This window comes from Candidozyma pseudohaemuli, assembly GCF_003013735.1.
Source record: "Candidozyma pseudohaemuli strain B12108 chromosome Unknown scaffold00011, whole genome shotgun sequence".
Lineage (NCBI taxonomy): Eukaryota > Fungi > Ascomycota > Pichiomycetes > Serinales > Metschnikowiaceae > Candidozyma > Candidozyma pseudohaemuli.
In genome coordinates, this window is record NW_020194445.1 from 401,911 (window position 1) to 417,656 (window position 15,746).

Sequence of the window (15,746 nt, forward strand, 5' to 3'; positions counted from 1 at the left end):
GATCTCCGTGGCAGACCGCTATTGGGGCTTTTCCCATCTTGGTATGTGACGACCAAGCCCTCCAGAGCACTATATAAACCCACCCACCTCCCTCCGTTTCTCTCATAATCAACCCACATCTTCCCATCCTTCAACACATCTTCCATCCTTCAACATGCTTTCCTTCTTCACCTTGCTCTCCGTCTCCTTGTCGCTCACCAACGCCTTGACCCTTCCAAACGGTCCTACCACCTTGGCTACCTCCAGAGTCGGCGCCAAGTCCAACGCCATGGGCGGTTCTGCTCCTCAGGGCACCTTGACCCTGGCTCCAGCTCCTCCTCCAAGCATTCCAAGCAACGGAACCAACCCTACCGGAAACGGTCCTATCACAGGCACTCACACTGGAAAGACTCTTCCAACCGTCACAAACTCCCAGTGGCCAAACCCCATGGACACTAAGACTCCATCCACAGTGACGAACGCTCCAGCTAAAGGAACCCAGGCTCCAGGAAATGCTCCATCTCAGGCTCAACAGCCAGGTGCTCCTTCTGAGGCTCCTCAACAACCAGGCAACTCTCCATCCCAGGCTCCAGAACAGCCAGGTTCTTCTCCATCTGGCCTCGGTGACGATGGCTCCGATGGCTCCGGCTCCTCTCCATCTGACTTTGGTGGTAATGGTTCGGCTCCTTCTGAGGCTCCAGACACCCCAGACTCGGGATCTTCTGGATTGCCAGATGACGGTGGATTTTCTGGAAACGGCGGCCAGGGCGACCAAGGCGACCAGGACCAGGGAAACCAGGACCAAGGAAACCAGGGCCAGGAACCAGGCCAGGGTGACCAAGGAAACCAGGATCAAGGAAACCAGGGCCAGGAACCAGGCCAGGGTGACCAGGGCAACCAGGGTCAGGGTGGTAACATTGTGAAGACGGCCACCAGCACCCAGGCTTTCGCTACCGCATAGGCATAAGTACGAATAAAGATTGATTTCGGCAGAAGTGTAGAAGTAGGAGTGCAATGACTCAAGTAGTGGTCTTGCGATTCATACAATATTTATATGATCTTGGTACGAGTAGTCAATGAGGCATGGAATTTATAGTTGTATCCGAAGTCCACGAAATTTGAAAAGTTACTCTTGGTTACAATTCGGGAGAATCGACTTCGTAGGTTTGAAAAATCGACAAATAGTAGGATTAAGGTGGCTCTAAGGTATCGTTTGTCTTACGGCTAATGCAAGGTTTACATGATTATGAGGTCGAGCGAGTCAGTGGAGCATGGGTACCATAGTTGTATTTAAAATCTCCTACGAATTTTGAAAAGCAATTCATGGTGGAGAATCGACTTGGTAGGCCCGAAAAATCGACAATGACGTCATCGAGATGCCCTTAAGTACAGCCTCGAAAATACAAGATCACCTTCAATTACTTCGGTTACTGTGTTTCTGGATGCATTAGCTATTTAAACCTCAACATACCACTCGTTGCTGGCGCCCCGGTTCATCAAGATATCCTCGTAATAGTCCCACGGGTCCTTGCGATGTAATGGAAGCGGCTCGATCGACTGAGGATCGTAGTTCACGTACTCGTCAACGTTGATGTTGAGCTCTTGGTGACGCTGCACCGATGGCGTGACAATGTTGTACTCGTCAACAAGCCACAGCTTGCCACACGCCTTGTACCAGGACTCACGAGCCTCCGAAGGGTCAAAGTCCTTTTCAGAAGGCTTGCACTCCTTGCTGGGAACCCACATGCCGAGATCCTTTCTGAACTCGTGGTCTCTGAAAACGAGCTTGGTGGTGTACGAGCTCTTGCCGTACTTCTTGCCCAAAAGCGACAGAACGTTCTTGGGAATGTAGATCGGCAGGCCTTCAAAGTAGGTGTGTCTGAGCGGAAGAAGCTCGTCAATGCGGTGCCAGTTCCAGTGCTTGCAATGGACAGCCATGGTCTTGAGCTTGGCCAAGTCGTCGTCCAACTCGTACACCGCCAGCGGAGGCACGTCGTTGGTGTGAGACAAGGCGCTGATGTCTATGTATAAGCCCAGGTTGATGTCGATGAAACGGGCGTCGATGAAGTTTTTGCTGTTGCCCTGCTTCACGTAGGTGGGGGAAACCTCGAATAAATATGCAGCGTTACCCAGTTTGGGGTTTTCGAGAATGAGTGTGTTGTTGTACTTTCTGGCCAAACGGTCGAGCTGCACAATCGGGAGCTGGACGTCAATGTCAGTGTCCCAAGGCATGTTCACGCCATTGTAGGCCCAGCCGAGAAGAGAGCCGTAGTTGACCCACAGCGCCACTTTTTCGGTCTCGGCGAATTCGAACCAGGCTCGGATGATATGTTGCAAGATGCTCTGGCGCTCACGGTTGGCAATGTAGCGTTTGAAAAATGGGTAGTAGATGTGGTGGGAGTTTCGGGCAGCAAGGTCACTGAAGATCCAGGGGTATTTGAAGAAGCACTGCTGGGTGTCTGCGGCGGTGTTGGCGTACTCCAAGAATTCCAAGTACTCCAAGTCCAGCTTCAGAATGCGGTTCTCGTTGAGACGCTCTTTCAAGGCAAAAATCTCCACCTCTGGCTCAAACACAAAGTCCTTGGCACTGACGGCCACGGTCTTTTGCATCTGCTTGTATGGGACAGCTCGGAGGTGCAGAGTCAGCTCATCCAAAGGAAGGTCCAACTGCTCGGACTCCTTCATAGCCAGAACTAGCAGCAGCTTGGCCACGTTCTTCGGGAGGGTATCGCCAACACGCTTCTTTTCAGCCACAGCAACCTCTATGTAGCCCTGGTCGGTTGTAGCTAGCACGCGTTTGGGCACATCCTTGATGCAATAGAGATATGCCATGCTGCGGAGCACCTTGGTGTGGTAGGTCTCCATGAAATAGGGGTTAATGGACGCCAAGCGGTCCACGTCCCTGTTGCAAGTGCCCAGAGGCTGGCGATCCCTGAGACGCTGCAAAACAGAGTCTCCAGCCAGCATGTCGACCCAGTCGTCCCAATGGAAGTAGATTCCGTCGGCGTTTCCGAGCACATGTTCGAAATCTGGATCGTGGGACGCCGCCAGGCGCTTTTTGATGTAGTCGTAGAGCGCCAGGGCAGGGTTTCTGGGCTGAAACGAGCTTCGCTGGTGCTGTCTGAAGGCCTCATTCGTGAGATGGGCCTGGGAAATCGGCGTAAAGAGCGTGTGAAGAATCAGCACGGCTATGCAAATGAAAATGATGGCCAGGAGCGCCGCCACACGGCGGTAGCGCCTAGGAAGGGCCATGTGTGGGTTGAATATGATGGGTTTCTCGTCCATAGTGGAATGTGTGGGGGAACTCTTCTTTGAAGTTTTGTGTCACTTTGGGGATCACTATGGATAAAGCAAAAGACTAGCGGGAAAGGAGTGGTTTGGGTGGCCTAGGATGGCGTTTCTGGATCACACTATGGGTAGCAGCAGACGATGGCGTTCACGATGGAATTCGATCTAAAAGCAAATCGCCTCGGCAGCGTCACTAAGTATGTCACACAGGGATCAACGGTGGAGCCTCCTCGAGGATTGTCCCTGGAAAAGTGTGTTTTTGGATGGGTTCGATTGGAATCGATGGGATGACTTGAGCTCGTGTGAAGCTAGTCGAGTAGCGGAGCAAAAAGCAAAATCTGACTTAGATAGGAAGCCACAAGGAGCACGGACACGGATTTTGATCGAAAAAAACGAAAAAAACGCCAAATGTCGAGGAATAAATAGGGAGTTTAGGAGCGACGGCAGGCGGTTATATATTGCTGGGGCTTATGCGAGCAAGGCTGAGTAGCGCACCAGAAAGCAGGAACGCCAGAAAGCACGGCAGTTACGATGAAGTGGCTCCTGCCAAGGGAAAAGGAATTTTTGACTTTTGCAGGAACAAGGAACCTTAAAAGTCAAGATTGTCCAAATTCTTTTGTCCAAAGAAGAACTTAAAATTTATGGTCCAGAGGCCTTAAAAAGTTAGCAGTGTGCATGGTGATGTCAGGGCTGGAGAAGAGCGATAGTGATTTGCATCCGTCGGCGTGTCTCAGCACTAGCGCTGTACATAAGCAACAATATGGAGAGAAGGGAGGCGTGCAAGGCAGGTGCAACAGAGTCAGAGAAAAAAGCGTAGTCTTTGTGTTTCTGGACCGTCGAAGTCATTTTCTTGTGCCTGGCATCGCACAGGCTTGACACATCGTTAGGCGCACTGGGTGGATCGCGGAGGGCCTGAAAAAGCGGAATTCAAAAGCCTGTGAAAGACGGCGTGAAAGGGGTTTTGTGAGGTGCTGAGAAGCGGCGATTTGACGATCTGGTTTTAGCCTCTGTGGCGGAATCAAAGTCATTGTCTCGGAAGGGAAGGTGGAAGGAAGGTGCAGAGGTGAAAAATCGCAGCCGTCCGGCACCAAGCAGACCTGGAGGGAGAGTTTTGGGGAATTGGATTTTGGTGGTTTTGGTGGTTTTGGTGGTTTTCGAAATTGATGGTTTTCGAGTTTGGCTATTTTTGGTGAATTGCACAAATCTCTATGGCCTATTTTTGTGATTCCACCAGGGCAGTGTCACGTCAAGCATGATGGACTGTGCCCAAAATGAGGCACAATCAGCGACCAAGTGTGACAAAAAGCCTAATTCAGCAGATAAGCCTGGCCTGTACGCAGCACCGGTTGCAAAAAAAAAAAAGATAATCTGCCCAGTAAAAATAGCCTGGGTGACCCCTGGCCGATTCGCTTTTTTTCTGTTTATTTACGCTGCTGAGTGGCTAAATCGGTTTGCACAGCCTGGCCTCGAGCACGCTTCCGTGGGGCTTTGTTGCCGTGCGGTTATCTGGAGGAATCACCGTAGCGCGAATGGAACAGAAGAAGTAGGAAAGCGATGAGGATGGAGGAGCTGGAGGAAGAGCTGGATTAAGAAAAAAGATGAAAGATGAAAAATGGAAAGATAGGACTTTGAAAAGTTGGAAAAGCGATTTTGAAAGGATTCCAAAAATCTAATGGCCTCCCTGGGCAGTCACGGTCTCCTCTTGAAGCCTCGCTGGTATGGAGGATTGCGCTGGACATGGCTGACAAGGCCATTTTTGTGCAAAACAGCTCACGTGAACCGCCCGCCTGGGGAGGAGGTCGTTTGAGGACCGCGATTGGTGATCTTTCGGACTCCCCCGATGACGTCATCCTCAGTGGTGGTGAGCCCATGGGTCCCTTGAAGGACCAAGTCGTCTAATAATTTCAAATTGAAATCTCGTATCGTATGTCTTTTTTTTTGGCCGCGGTTGTGGCAGTCTTGGCTCGTCGATCACGTCAGTGTGGTGAGATAGGAGGCCATGCATGGACCGAGGTGGGGTGGACTAGGGATTGGACCAGGAGGAGATCAACAATCAGATTTGGCTTGCTGTGGGGGCGGCTGAAGTGCCGTTTTTTGGTTAGGGGTTTTTGAGCGGCTGAGGTATTGTTGGCTCGTAATTGGGTTTTGGGTGATTCTGGGGGACTTTGCTTTATGGGGTTCCGTAGTTCAGATGCTGTTATCGGCATGTTCTTGGCTGACGTTCGTGACGCAATTAAGCTGGTTTAGCCGCATGTTTCCCGTTGCGGCTTGAATTTCTAGAGTTGGTGGATAGAGATATGGTAGGATGTTAGGTCCTCGAGGTACATTACACAAAGAGGCTCTGGTGGTTCCTGAAAAATGTGCACTCTTAGCCGAGCCTCAGATTTTGGAGCAGGTAGTATGTTCTGGTGACAGTAGCTGGCGAGTGATACCGATGGAGCTTTGTTATAGTGGTCGAAGGTGAGCTTCTTGAGGTTTCTACCAGAGGTGAACTAAAGGATGTAATCGGACAAATTGTCTTGAAATTTCTCTTAGAATGGTAGTAGTTGAGTACTGAGATGTTGTAACCCCTAACTATGTGCGCCTAGAAGTATGAGAGATAACGATATGATTCAAGGCTTTGCGTCCAAGTCGTGGATCGTTACCTTGTTGATTATCCAACGCATGCTGAATGTACTGCAAGGATGGTTCTCTATGATTCACCTGGACTACTCCTCGTATTAAAATCTCTGTTAGCGCCTTGGAGTTCGTCAACGTTCCACAAATTTCAAGAGACGGTCAATGAGAACCAATCAAGGACAACTTGTCGACCCTCTTGACTTGAATGTGTACCCCATCAACGACGATAATAAGGATTGGGACGACAAGGCTGCCAAAAAGGCCGCTAAGTGAGATCTCACTTGGTTCTCAAGGTGTGGTTCGCATTCAGCTTTTGCATTCAACACTTGGATCACTGATAAGTGGTCTCGAATAGCAATAAATCACTCTTTTCCTACTTTCTCATCTAAAAAGCCTCCTCTACAAGAATTCCATCTCTTGAAGGCCATCCCAGCTATCGATAGCCTGATCGCTGGATCTAGCATATCTTCAACCATTAGTTCTCATAGGTCTCAACCTCGTCAGAATGTCAAGGCAAAAACGTCGATTGCTGCAAAACACTGATCACCATATAACATCCACAAAACATCAATTCCAAATCCTCCAGCTTCGTAAATGCAACTGCAGCTGGACTTTCGAAACCGCCTCGTGAAAGCAATACGCCACCTACCCGTCATCGAAGGTACTTCCTAGACCAGCAAGCAATTCTCATACCTTCGCTTCTTCTTCCCCAAACCCATCTTCCCCTATCTCCTTCAAGTTAGGCAATTCTCTACAAATCACCTGATTATCTTACCCCAGCGGACAGATCCTCCGCTGGTGCTGAGCACTGTCTATATGGGGAAGTTGGATCAGCAATTCAGCCAAACATAAAACAAAAACTTCGAAATTTCAAAATGACCAACTCAATCAAAACCGCGTAAAACGTCATCTCCGTATTTGTCAGCGTCGGCGTCTTGTAACTCCGAAAACCGCATCCTCACATCAACGGTTTCTTCGATGGGCTGCACGGCGGCTATTGCGGTGAATGAAGGCCGTTAATTGAAAACACCGTGTTTTTGGAAATCCTAAGCCATTCGAAGCAAGAACCGAGAAGAAAACTAAGAAAGAATCGAAGTTATCAACTTCACCCAAATAGCCTTCTTCTCACCTCTTTCCTTTTTCCAGCCTCAGCCTCAACGGTCTCGGAGTTGAAGCCCTGTTCGTTTGCAACAAACACAAATGGCTGCAAATTGCAGAACCCTGTTTTCTTCAATTTTCCCTGAACAAACAGCCCCTGCCTTGAAAAATCCCTTTTTTGGCCAATAGGAGATAAGTTCCATTACATCCGATCTCGCTTGCTCTCTGCCCTAATCGCACCGCAACACCCCACCATATTCCCCTAAACTTCACCACTAATCCACCTGGTCCACAGCCGTCCCTCCTCTCTTCCGCCGCATTCTTCTGCTCTTTTCTTCCGTCTTCCGTGTTAGTAAGCAGCGTTCCGGAAAGTTCGCGGAAAGTTCGCACGGTGGTTTCGTGGGGTACTATTTAGCAGCCAGGATCGCCATCTTTTCTTCCCAGCAATGTCCGAGAAAATCATCCTTCAGAACCCGCCATCCGCCGTCGTCAACTTCAATTGGGACGAGCCAAGCTCCACCTTCAAATTGGAGACCCACTCGCCCGAAAACGACCTCAAGGACGGCCATGTCTTGGTAGACATCAAGTACCTCAGTAACGATCCCACACAGAGAACCTGGATCCGTGGCGACCAGGACCCAAAGAGGGCCTACCATGCTCCTGTGCAGAAGGGCGCCATCGTGGAGTCCTTGGGTCTCGGAGAAGTGCTCGAGTCAAAGTCTTCCAAGTACTCTAAGGGAGACGTTGTGGTTGGTCTCTTTGGCTGGGCTAGACAGATTGTTGTTCACGAGGCCGTCATTGCCAACAAAGTGGACACGTCATTGGGTCTTCCTTTGCCATTGTACCTCAGCAGCTTGGGCTTGACCGGCTTGACTGCTTACTTTGGCTTGACTGAGGTGGGTAAGATCAAGGAAGGCCAGTCTGTGCTTATTTCCGCTGCCTCCGGCGCCACAGGCTCAATGGCTGTTCAGCTTGCCAAACACGTTTTCAAGGCTGCCAAGGTCTACGGTATCGCCGGTAGCGACGAAAAGTGCAAGTGGGTCGAGTCTCTTGGTGCCGACTACTGCGCCAACTACAAGGACAGCGACTGGAAGGAGAAGTTGGACAAGGAGATCGGCGACAACTACGTCGACATTTACTTCGACAATGTCGGTGGCGAGATCTTGGACTTTGCCTTGGCCCACGTGAAGGGCTGGGGTCGTGTTGTTGCTTGTGGTGCCATTTCCGGTTACAACGACACCTCCAAGGCCAGAGTCAACAACTGGTTCCAGATCATCTCCAACAGAATCACCGTCGAGGGCTTCATTGTGTTTGATTTCCAGAGCAAGATCCCACAGGCTGTCCAGGAGATTTCTGCTGCTTTGAAGGACGGCCGAATCAAGTCCACCGAGGGTGTTTCTTTGGTTGACATCACTGGCAAGTCCTTGGCCGAGGTGCCTCTTATCTGGAACAGATTGTTTACCGACGAGAAGCCTTTGGGTAAGTTGGTGACCAAGATTGCCTAAGCGGGGCGTAGCTTATGAACAAGATTATGAATACATTTATGGTTGAGCGATTGTAGTTGAGTTAGAGTGAGAGGGGGTGGTAGGGGGTAGTGGTAGTTTAAGCTTAGCTGATGAATTTGTATGACTGGGACAGGATCTAGAAGCTATAATTTTTGGTTGCAAAATCCATGAGTCCATTCCTAAAACAGTATTGGCAGTGTCCATGGCATCACAATCTGGCCTCGTAAATATCACAACTCCATAGGAAAAAGCAAGAACTTTTTGGGGGTCAGGCAATTGTAAGAGGAAGATACCAAAGTCGAATGGAGAATTCTGGGGTGTCAATTGTTGAACGCGAGAATTTAGAGGAATCCCGGTTAAGTAGTCATAGACTCTATGGATTATCAAAAAAGACACAACTGCTACTTCCAAAACACACTAGGCAGCAATTGCAATCTTTCGACTTATTTAGCGACATTATGACTATACCATCATAAACGCTCCTCATTCGTTTAAATAATTCGTTTGTTCCAATCGCAGTGCATACAACCGACTCCCTTTATATGCGGACCGAGATCGCTAAGCCTCCCCCGGATTCCCACACGCATGGTTAGATTAACATCACTTTCAATAATCTTTGCAACAATTTTGCAAGGCATCAATGCAGCAGGCCTTATTGCAGCTTGTCATAATTTATTCACCTACGACGACGTAATCGCTCAAAATCGCTCTCTCATTGACTGCCACTTGAATTGTGACAACGGGAGGCCAGTGTTTATGGAGAAACGGCCCTCATATGTTTACCCACAATATAAAATGACAGTTAAAACTCCCGAAACCGGAGTCCCAGACGGTGAAGTTTATCAATATGAGGCGTGTATGGCTGGTTGTATGGATTTACCAGGTAGAGGAAAGGACAAAATTGCACTGTTATACGTACAGTCTGATAAGTTGTATACGTTTGGATCCCGGTACGAGAATGCTAAAGAAGTGTTGGAGGCGCTCGGTTCAGATATCACGTCCGATATAGCGGAGTCTGATTGGACCGATGTTGATCTGTCCAATGGCTATTACCCCGGATGGGATGATGATGAAGTTATAAATAACGACAATGCCACCACAGTGCAAACCAACTCCCACACTGTCTACCCTACTTTGGGCCCACAATATTACCTAGGATATATCGATGGTTGTCTTCGATGAGCGATTGGCTCCTTTGACATAATACACCAGACCTTTTTATGCCCGGTTACAACGAAGAAGTAACCACCCTAATTCTGTTTAGCGCCTAATGGCTGTCAAAATGGCAAAATAACACTGTTGCAAGATTCCTCAGTCAAGTCGATATGTCAAGGCTCAAAGGATGTGGCAGAATCATCGCCATTATCAACAAGCTGGCATTTTATACACAGAAAATCACACCTTTTGTGCAATGACTAAAATTATTTTAAAACGAATGGTAGTAACATTCGAAGAAAATCCCCACATAGGTCGATAGATATGGTGTATGGGTTTTATATGCGGATCGAAATGGTTATCGAAACCTTCCCCGGATTAACACACAAATGCTTCTGGGCTAACATATGTCTAGGTTCACATTATTCTCGGTAGTCTGTGCAGCAACTTTACAATGCATAGATGCAGCAGGTCTACTAGCAGTAAGTCATAACCTATTTACCTACGATGAAAACATAGCTCACAATAGCTCTATCGTTAACTGCCATTCAGATTGTGACTCCGGCAGGCCGGTGTTTTTTTCAAGAGAGTCAAATGGTCTTCCGGAATATATAGTAACGGTTAAGGCTGATCTGGATGGAATGTGGGATATCGAAGATGATCAGTATGCGGATTGTATGATTGATTGCATGGGCTTATCAGCTGAATTACCACCAATAGACATTCTGTCTGATAAGTTCTATACGTTTGGATTTGGGTACGAGAATGCCAAAGAAGTGTTGGAGGCGCTCGGTTCAGATATCACGTCCGATATAGCGGAGTCTGATTGGACCGATGTTGATCTGTCCAATGGTTATTACTCCGGGTGGGATGATGATGATGAAGTTATTGGGGTGAATAACGAAACCGACTACACCGTGCAAACCAATCACATGCTGTCTACAGCAATTTAGCTGCACAAAAGTATTTAGGGTAGTCTCGGCTGTCCTCGGTGAAGCGATTGACTCATTATACGTTCAATCTCCGTATGCCGAGTTACATCAGGGAAGTCATACGACCTAAGTTCTGTTTAGCGCCTTATGGTTGTCAAAATAGCAAATTTAGCCAAACAGAAAGACGCTGAAAGTGCGCTTAAACTCACCACATCGTGTGTAAGTTCCCCGTTCTCTTACGTCAAAGGTTCACTAACCAACTGAATTTGCCATTTCTGCACAGCACCTTCCAGCTTAATGAAATCGACCCTGCCGAAATCCAAAGAACATCCACCTATCGTAATAAACCAGATTCCCCAAAACCCAATACCACCCCTAACCACATCCCCCTACAGCTTACTACTCTACAGCGGCCAACGATAAAAAGCAAAATCAATTAGTAGAAAAGCTATCCGATCGAGCTAGCTAAAAAAATCAAAGAAGCAACAAAGCAACGGCCAAGCTTCCAGCGCCAACGCCAGCAGCAGCAGCTCCACCCTCAAAGATGGACGAAACGTGAGGAGCAGTTTCGTTGGCAGAGGTCTCGGGACCCTTGGAAGCGATGGATGGCATCTCCGAGGAAGTAGCCTTGGCCGAGGTGGCAACCTTGGAAGAAGGCTGGACAGTAGGCTTGGCGGCTGGCTCCTCAGGCTCCTCAGGCTGCTGTTCTCCATCGTCTGGAATCTCCTCAACGTCAGTAGGAGCAGCACCGTTTCCGATCCAAGTGAAGAAGGTCTTGGTGTGGGTGTGGTGGGGCCTGGCGATGGTCATGTGAGTCGTGGTGAGGTGCTCTGCCTTCTCTCCGTAGAGAGTCTTGGTGTAGGTGTGGTGAGGGTAGGAGAAGATGAAGGTCTTGGACTTGTCAGGACGAGCAGCAGCAGCGATGCCGGCCAAGGTGATAAGTGGGAAAATCTGCATGTTTTGATGTTTTTGGATTGGTGAAGAAAAAAAAAAAGTGGGATCCTGGCCGGGCTTTATATGGTGTTTCGTGAGCTGACTCTGAGACAGAACCGGCGAATTTCGCCCGAGCCCGTCGAGCCATGGAGCCGTTGGCCGATGTTCGATACAGGCTTTTCAAACGATCAAGAGGTGTTTTCTGCCTGTTTCGGGTGGGACCTTCCCAATATGGCAGGGACTCACACCACTGCGAATGGGTGCAAAATCGAATAAGGTTCGGCACCGTCACACGATCTGGCGGAAGATCTCAGGGGCGATCCTGGGGTGTTGCTAAATATGGGACCCTGGGGAGGGGGAATTTTTAGTAAGTGGGCTTTGAATATCACAGCAGGGTGGTGTTCAAATCGAGCTGGTAGGTCAACATCACGAGATGTAAGGCGAGGCAGTTCCGCTCGTGGATGTCTCAAAATGCTTCTTCCTGGCCCCTGCATTATCTGATTCGTGGGGCTACTTTGCCCGGGGTGGTGCATTGATGGAATGGGGCTATAGTACGATAACGGATATATCAGGTGTGAGATGATGGTCGGATAATGCCGGAAGAGAGGAAGTGTTTCCAGAAGGAGGCTTTAGATTCCAGAGACGTACGAAAAGCCAGTTTGAGCAATTAAAGGCATGCTTTTCGGTTTCGGGTGTGTTTTTGTGTGTGTGCTATTTCTGGACCGTCCTCTCGTGTGACCTCACCAAAGCTTATTTCGGAGTCCGCCTCTCCTATATTCCGAGAATCGTCCTGCTTCGGAGACCTTTTCCTCTAGACCGTAGATCGGCTGAGGCTCCAGACCGCCGTGGTGCCATTGACGTTACAGGGAGGAGGCCAGAATATTATAAGGCGATGGTCTGGCGGGATGGTGAAGTCGAAAGGAGAACATCAAAAGGGGAATTATTGAATGGTTGAGTTGGAAGAGGAGTTTTACTGGACATAAGACGACTTAGAAGGCACGACTTAGGAGGCACGGCGACTTAGGAGGTACAAACTGTGAATCAGTTGGCAATGAAGCACCAGGGTATGGGTCAGTCACTGTGGTGGTATTGAACCGGTAGGCCGATAGCCTACTACTCTATGTCCATTATTTCGACATCACGAAAATTCATGAAAAACGGTAAACGCTTTTCGACAAGCCAACCGCCCAAATCTCCACAAAACGGCACCCAGCCAAGCCGCCCTCGAGTCGAGCTGAAAAACAGTCGGCACGGCTTGGAAACCTTAAAATCGAATTAAGGTTCTGGCGAGGTAGCAAAAATTTCGACTCCTCACCACCCTCACCACCATCACCACCCTCACTTCTTTTCCACCTCCAACCGTCATCATCTTATCACCAACCCACCAGTCCACCACCTACAAAACCCAAACTGACGAAAAATCTGCCCATCCTCCGGTCTTGGCCCTGCACCGCTACCAAACATTCCCAATTCTTTTTCCAGTGCTAATTTCCAGCACCCACGCCCCAGCACCACCAAGCCAAGCAAAAGCGATTAATTACCCAGCTCGATCGCCTTTAGCCCCTGCTACAGACCATTTTCGGATCACACACCCCAATACGTTGAAACACAGATATCTCCTATATCGCGGGAGCCTTTTTTTTCAACGTGGGCTTGGCGGTGCAGCCGTTCTTCCCTGCGTCGTAGCGAGGCAGTCAGGGCATCATTCCGCAGCCGAGGAGGCAGAGAGGTGGAGGTGGTAGAGGAAAAGCAGAGACGATTGGGAAAAAAAGGCAGCGGATTCGCTGTATTTATAGTGGATGGGCGGATGGAAAGGCGGGGAAGCCGGGGAAGCCCACCTCTTAAGTAACTGTGTGCTTGCTTGGTTCAGTGGGTGTCTCAGTGGGTGGTAGGTGGTTGCAAACCAGAGCCTGCGTCATTTGTGGGGACGTCCTTCAACGTCATCTTTCAACGTCACCTTCCAACGGTCACTTGACTGGTCTATAAAAAGTTGACTTTTAACTTTTACGTTCTTGTTTCCATCACTGCCATTGTCAGAGCAGCTCGCCAGATCCTGAATCCAAAGCTGGATTCCTCGTGTTTCTGCGGGTCTCCTGCCTCGAGAAATCTCATTTATTATTGGACACTCCCACCCACATGGGCCACACGCGGCTGCGCTCAAAATCATCAACACCAACTACTCTTTTTTTTCCAAAAACCGGCAAAGCGTTGAAAATCGCCGGATCTCTCAAATTGCCCAAATTGGGCCCATCGCCTCCCCACGTTGATAAGCAAAAAGCCCCATTCTTATCAGAATGACCCCGCGTGGTGGTACCGTATTGAGCCCTTCGCCAAGCTTTTCTCAAACCAGTCCGCACGTCAGCGATAGCTACTGCAGCCTCTCGAAGGGTCTACGGCTTTCTTTGAAATTGGGATCTGCCAAGACCCCTCCGTATATAAACCTGTAGTTCCCCGTTGTTTTTGTTTTTTTCGATCAACCACATCCAGATGTCATTCAGAGACTTGCCCCATTCTTTCAAAGACGTGTTTTGCGGCTGGTACGGCAAGGTGCCGGGCGAATTGGCCTTGACCAAAGAGCAAAAAGAGAGAAACACCGCTGCCATCGAGGATGGAATGGAGGAGCCCCCCACGAAGGTGGCCTTCAACTCCTTGTGGCCTGCCTTCACCGCTGGAGCCGGTCTTTTCTCTGACGGTTATGTCGCCAACTCGGTGGCTACAGTGAATATCTGCTTGAAGCGAATCTACGGCGACAAGTACACAGAGTCCACCGCCATCTCCAACGTCACCTCCATTGCGTTCGTGGGTATCGTGGTGGGCCAGTTGTCGTTTGGTTACATTTCCGACCATATCGCCAGAAAGGGCGGCATGATGGCTGCCAACATCATTCTTGTGTTTTTCACTCTTTGCTGCGCTGCCGCCTCCTGGGGTGTCACGCCAGAGGGCATGTTTGCCGCCTTGACCGTGTTCCGTTTCTTCTTGGGTATCGGTATCGGTGCCGAGTACCCCACCGCCTCGGTGATTGCCTCTGAATTCGCCAACCAGTTGCCTGTGGGCCACAGAAACCGTTATTTCATCTGGTTCACCAACTCGTGCATCTGCCTGGGTTACGTGGCTGCCGCTTTCGTGCCCATGGTCTTGTTGTGGATCACCTCCACCTCCGACAGAGATTTGCACATTGTGTGGAGATTGACCTTGGGTATCGGTGCTCTTTTCCCCACGGTGCTCTTCTTCATGAGAAGGAAAATGAAGCCCTCCGAGTCCTACCAGAAAACCAACTTGAAGGGCGTCAAGAAGTTCCCTTGGTTGCTCGTCATCAAGTTCTACTGGTTCAGATTGGCCATTGTGTCTATCGTCTGGTTCATCTACAACTTCTCCGTCTTTTCCTTTGGTCTCTACTCGTCGTACATCTTGGACATGCTTATCCCTGGCAGCAACTTGTACTCTACCTTCGGCTGGAACGTGCTTTTCAACGTCTTTTATCTTCCTGGCACTTTTGTCGGTGCTTTCTTCACAGACTACTTTGGCCCCAGACTCACCATGGCCTTTGGTCTTTTTGTTCAGGCCATCATCGGCTACTCCATGACCGGTTCTTTTGATTCCTTGAAGACAAAGATTGCTGGCTTTGTGGTGGTGTTCGGTATTTTCACCTCTTTTGGTGAGATTGGTCCTGGTAACAACGTCGGCTGCTTGGCCTCCAAGACTTCTGCCACCGCCATCAGAGGCCAGTACTACGGTATCGCTGCAGCATGGGGTAAAGTCGGTGGTTTCGTCGGCACTTATGTTTTCCCTGTTATTATGAAAAACCACGGTGGTGAGGACTCTGACGAGGGTATCAAGACTGCGTTCTACGTCTCCTCCTCCTTGTGTCTCTTCTCTGCCATCCTCACCTTGTTCTTCTGTCCTTCCGTGGGCCAAGAAGCCATTAACGAGGAGGACAAGAACTTCATTGACTACTTGAGAGCCAACAACTTCGATCTCTCTAGATTGGGCGATGGCTCGCTTGGTGAGGACCCTGAACTGTCTGTTGGCTCTTCTGATGAAAAGACCGGTGCTTACCGTTTTGATGAAACCTCTGTTACGTCACCATCCAACACAGCAACCAAGACTGTCTCGGACGATGTCTCCAATGACGCTTCCAAGGAAGCCCTCAAAGAGAGCAAGTGATTTGCGCAATAGGTAATACCTTCAATTCTTCGGACCGTCAGAATCCACTGTCGGTCATTTATTATACGCTCGA

At 49.3% G+C, this 15,746-nt stretch overlaps 6 protein-coding genes across 6 annotated transcripts; 4 read left to right on the forward strand and 2 right to left on the reverse strand.

Moving 5' to 3' along the window:
• Nucleotides 1-154: 154 nt before the first annotated feature.
• On the forward strand, nt 155-940 carry C7M61_004009 (uncharacterized protein; the record flags this gene model as incomplete). The annotated part of the gene is made up of 1 exon (XM_024859339.1): nt 155-940. The coding sequence occupies one exon, from the start codon at nt 155-157 to the stop codon at nt 938-940; it is 786 nt and encodes a 261-aa protein (XP_024712641.1).
• Nucleotides 941-1,434: 494 nt separating this feature from the next.
• C7M61_004010 (uncharacterized protein) lies at nt 1,435-3,264 on the reverse strand (the record flags this gene model as incomplete). The annotated part of the gene is made up of 1 exon (XM_024859340.1): nt 1,435-3,264. The coding sequence occupies one exon, from the start codon at nt 3,262-3,264 to the stop codon at nt 1,435-1,437; it is 1,830 nt and encodes a 609-aa protein (XP_024712642.1).
• A 4,166-nt stretch (nt 3,265-7,430) lies between these two features.
• C7M61_004011 (MDR family NADP-dependent oxidoreductase) lies at nt 7,431-8,489 on the forward strand (the record flags this gene model as incomplete). Its single annotated transcript, XM_024859341.1, has 1 exon — nt 7,431-8,489. The coding sequence occupies one exon, from the start codon at nt 7,431-7,433 to the stop codon at nt 8,487-8,489; it is 1,059 nt and encodes a 352-aa protein (XP_024712643.1).
• A 795-nt stretch (nt 8,490-9,284) lies between these two features.
• On the forward strand, nt 9,285-9,671 carry C7M61_004012 (uncharacterized protein; the record flags this gene model as incomplete). Its single annotated transcript, XM_024859342.1, has 1 exon — nt 9,285-9,671. The coding sequence occupies one exon, from the start codon at nt 9,285-9,287 to the stop codon at nt 9,669-9,671; it is 387 nt and encodes a 128-aa protein (XP_024712644.1).
• Nucleotides 9,672-11,050: 1,379 nt separating this feature from the next.
• On the reverse strand, nt 11,051-11,533 carry C7M61_004013 (uncharacterized protein; the record flags this gene model as incomplete). The annotated part of the gene is made up of 1 exon (XM_024859343.1): nt 11,051-11,533. The coding sequence occupies one exon, from the start codon at nt 11,531-11,533 to the stop codon at nt 11,051-11,053; it is 483 nt and encodes a 160-aa protein (XP_024712645.1).
• Nucleotides 11,534-13,996: 2,463 nt separating this feature from the next.
• On the forward strand, nt 13,997-15,673 carry C7M61_004014 (uncharacterized protein; the record flags this gene model as incomplete). Its single annotated transcript, XM_024859344.1, has 1 exon — nt 13,997-15,673. The coding sequence occupies one exon, from the start codon at nt 13,997-13,999 to the stop codon at nt 15,671-15,673; it is 1,677 nt and encodes a 558-aa protein (XP_024712646.1).
• Nucleotides 15,674-15,746: the final 73 nt, after the last annotated feature.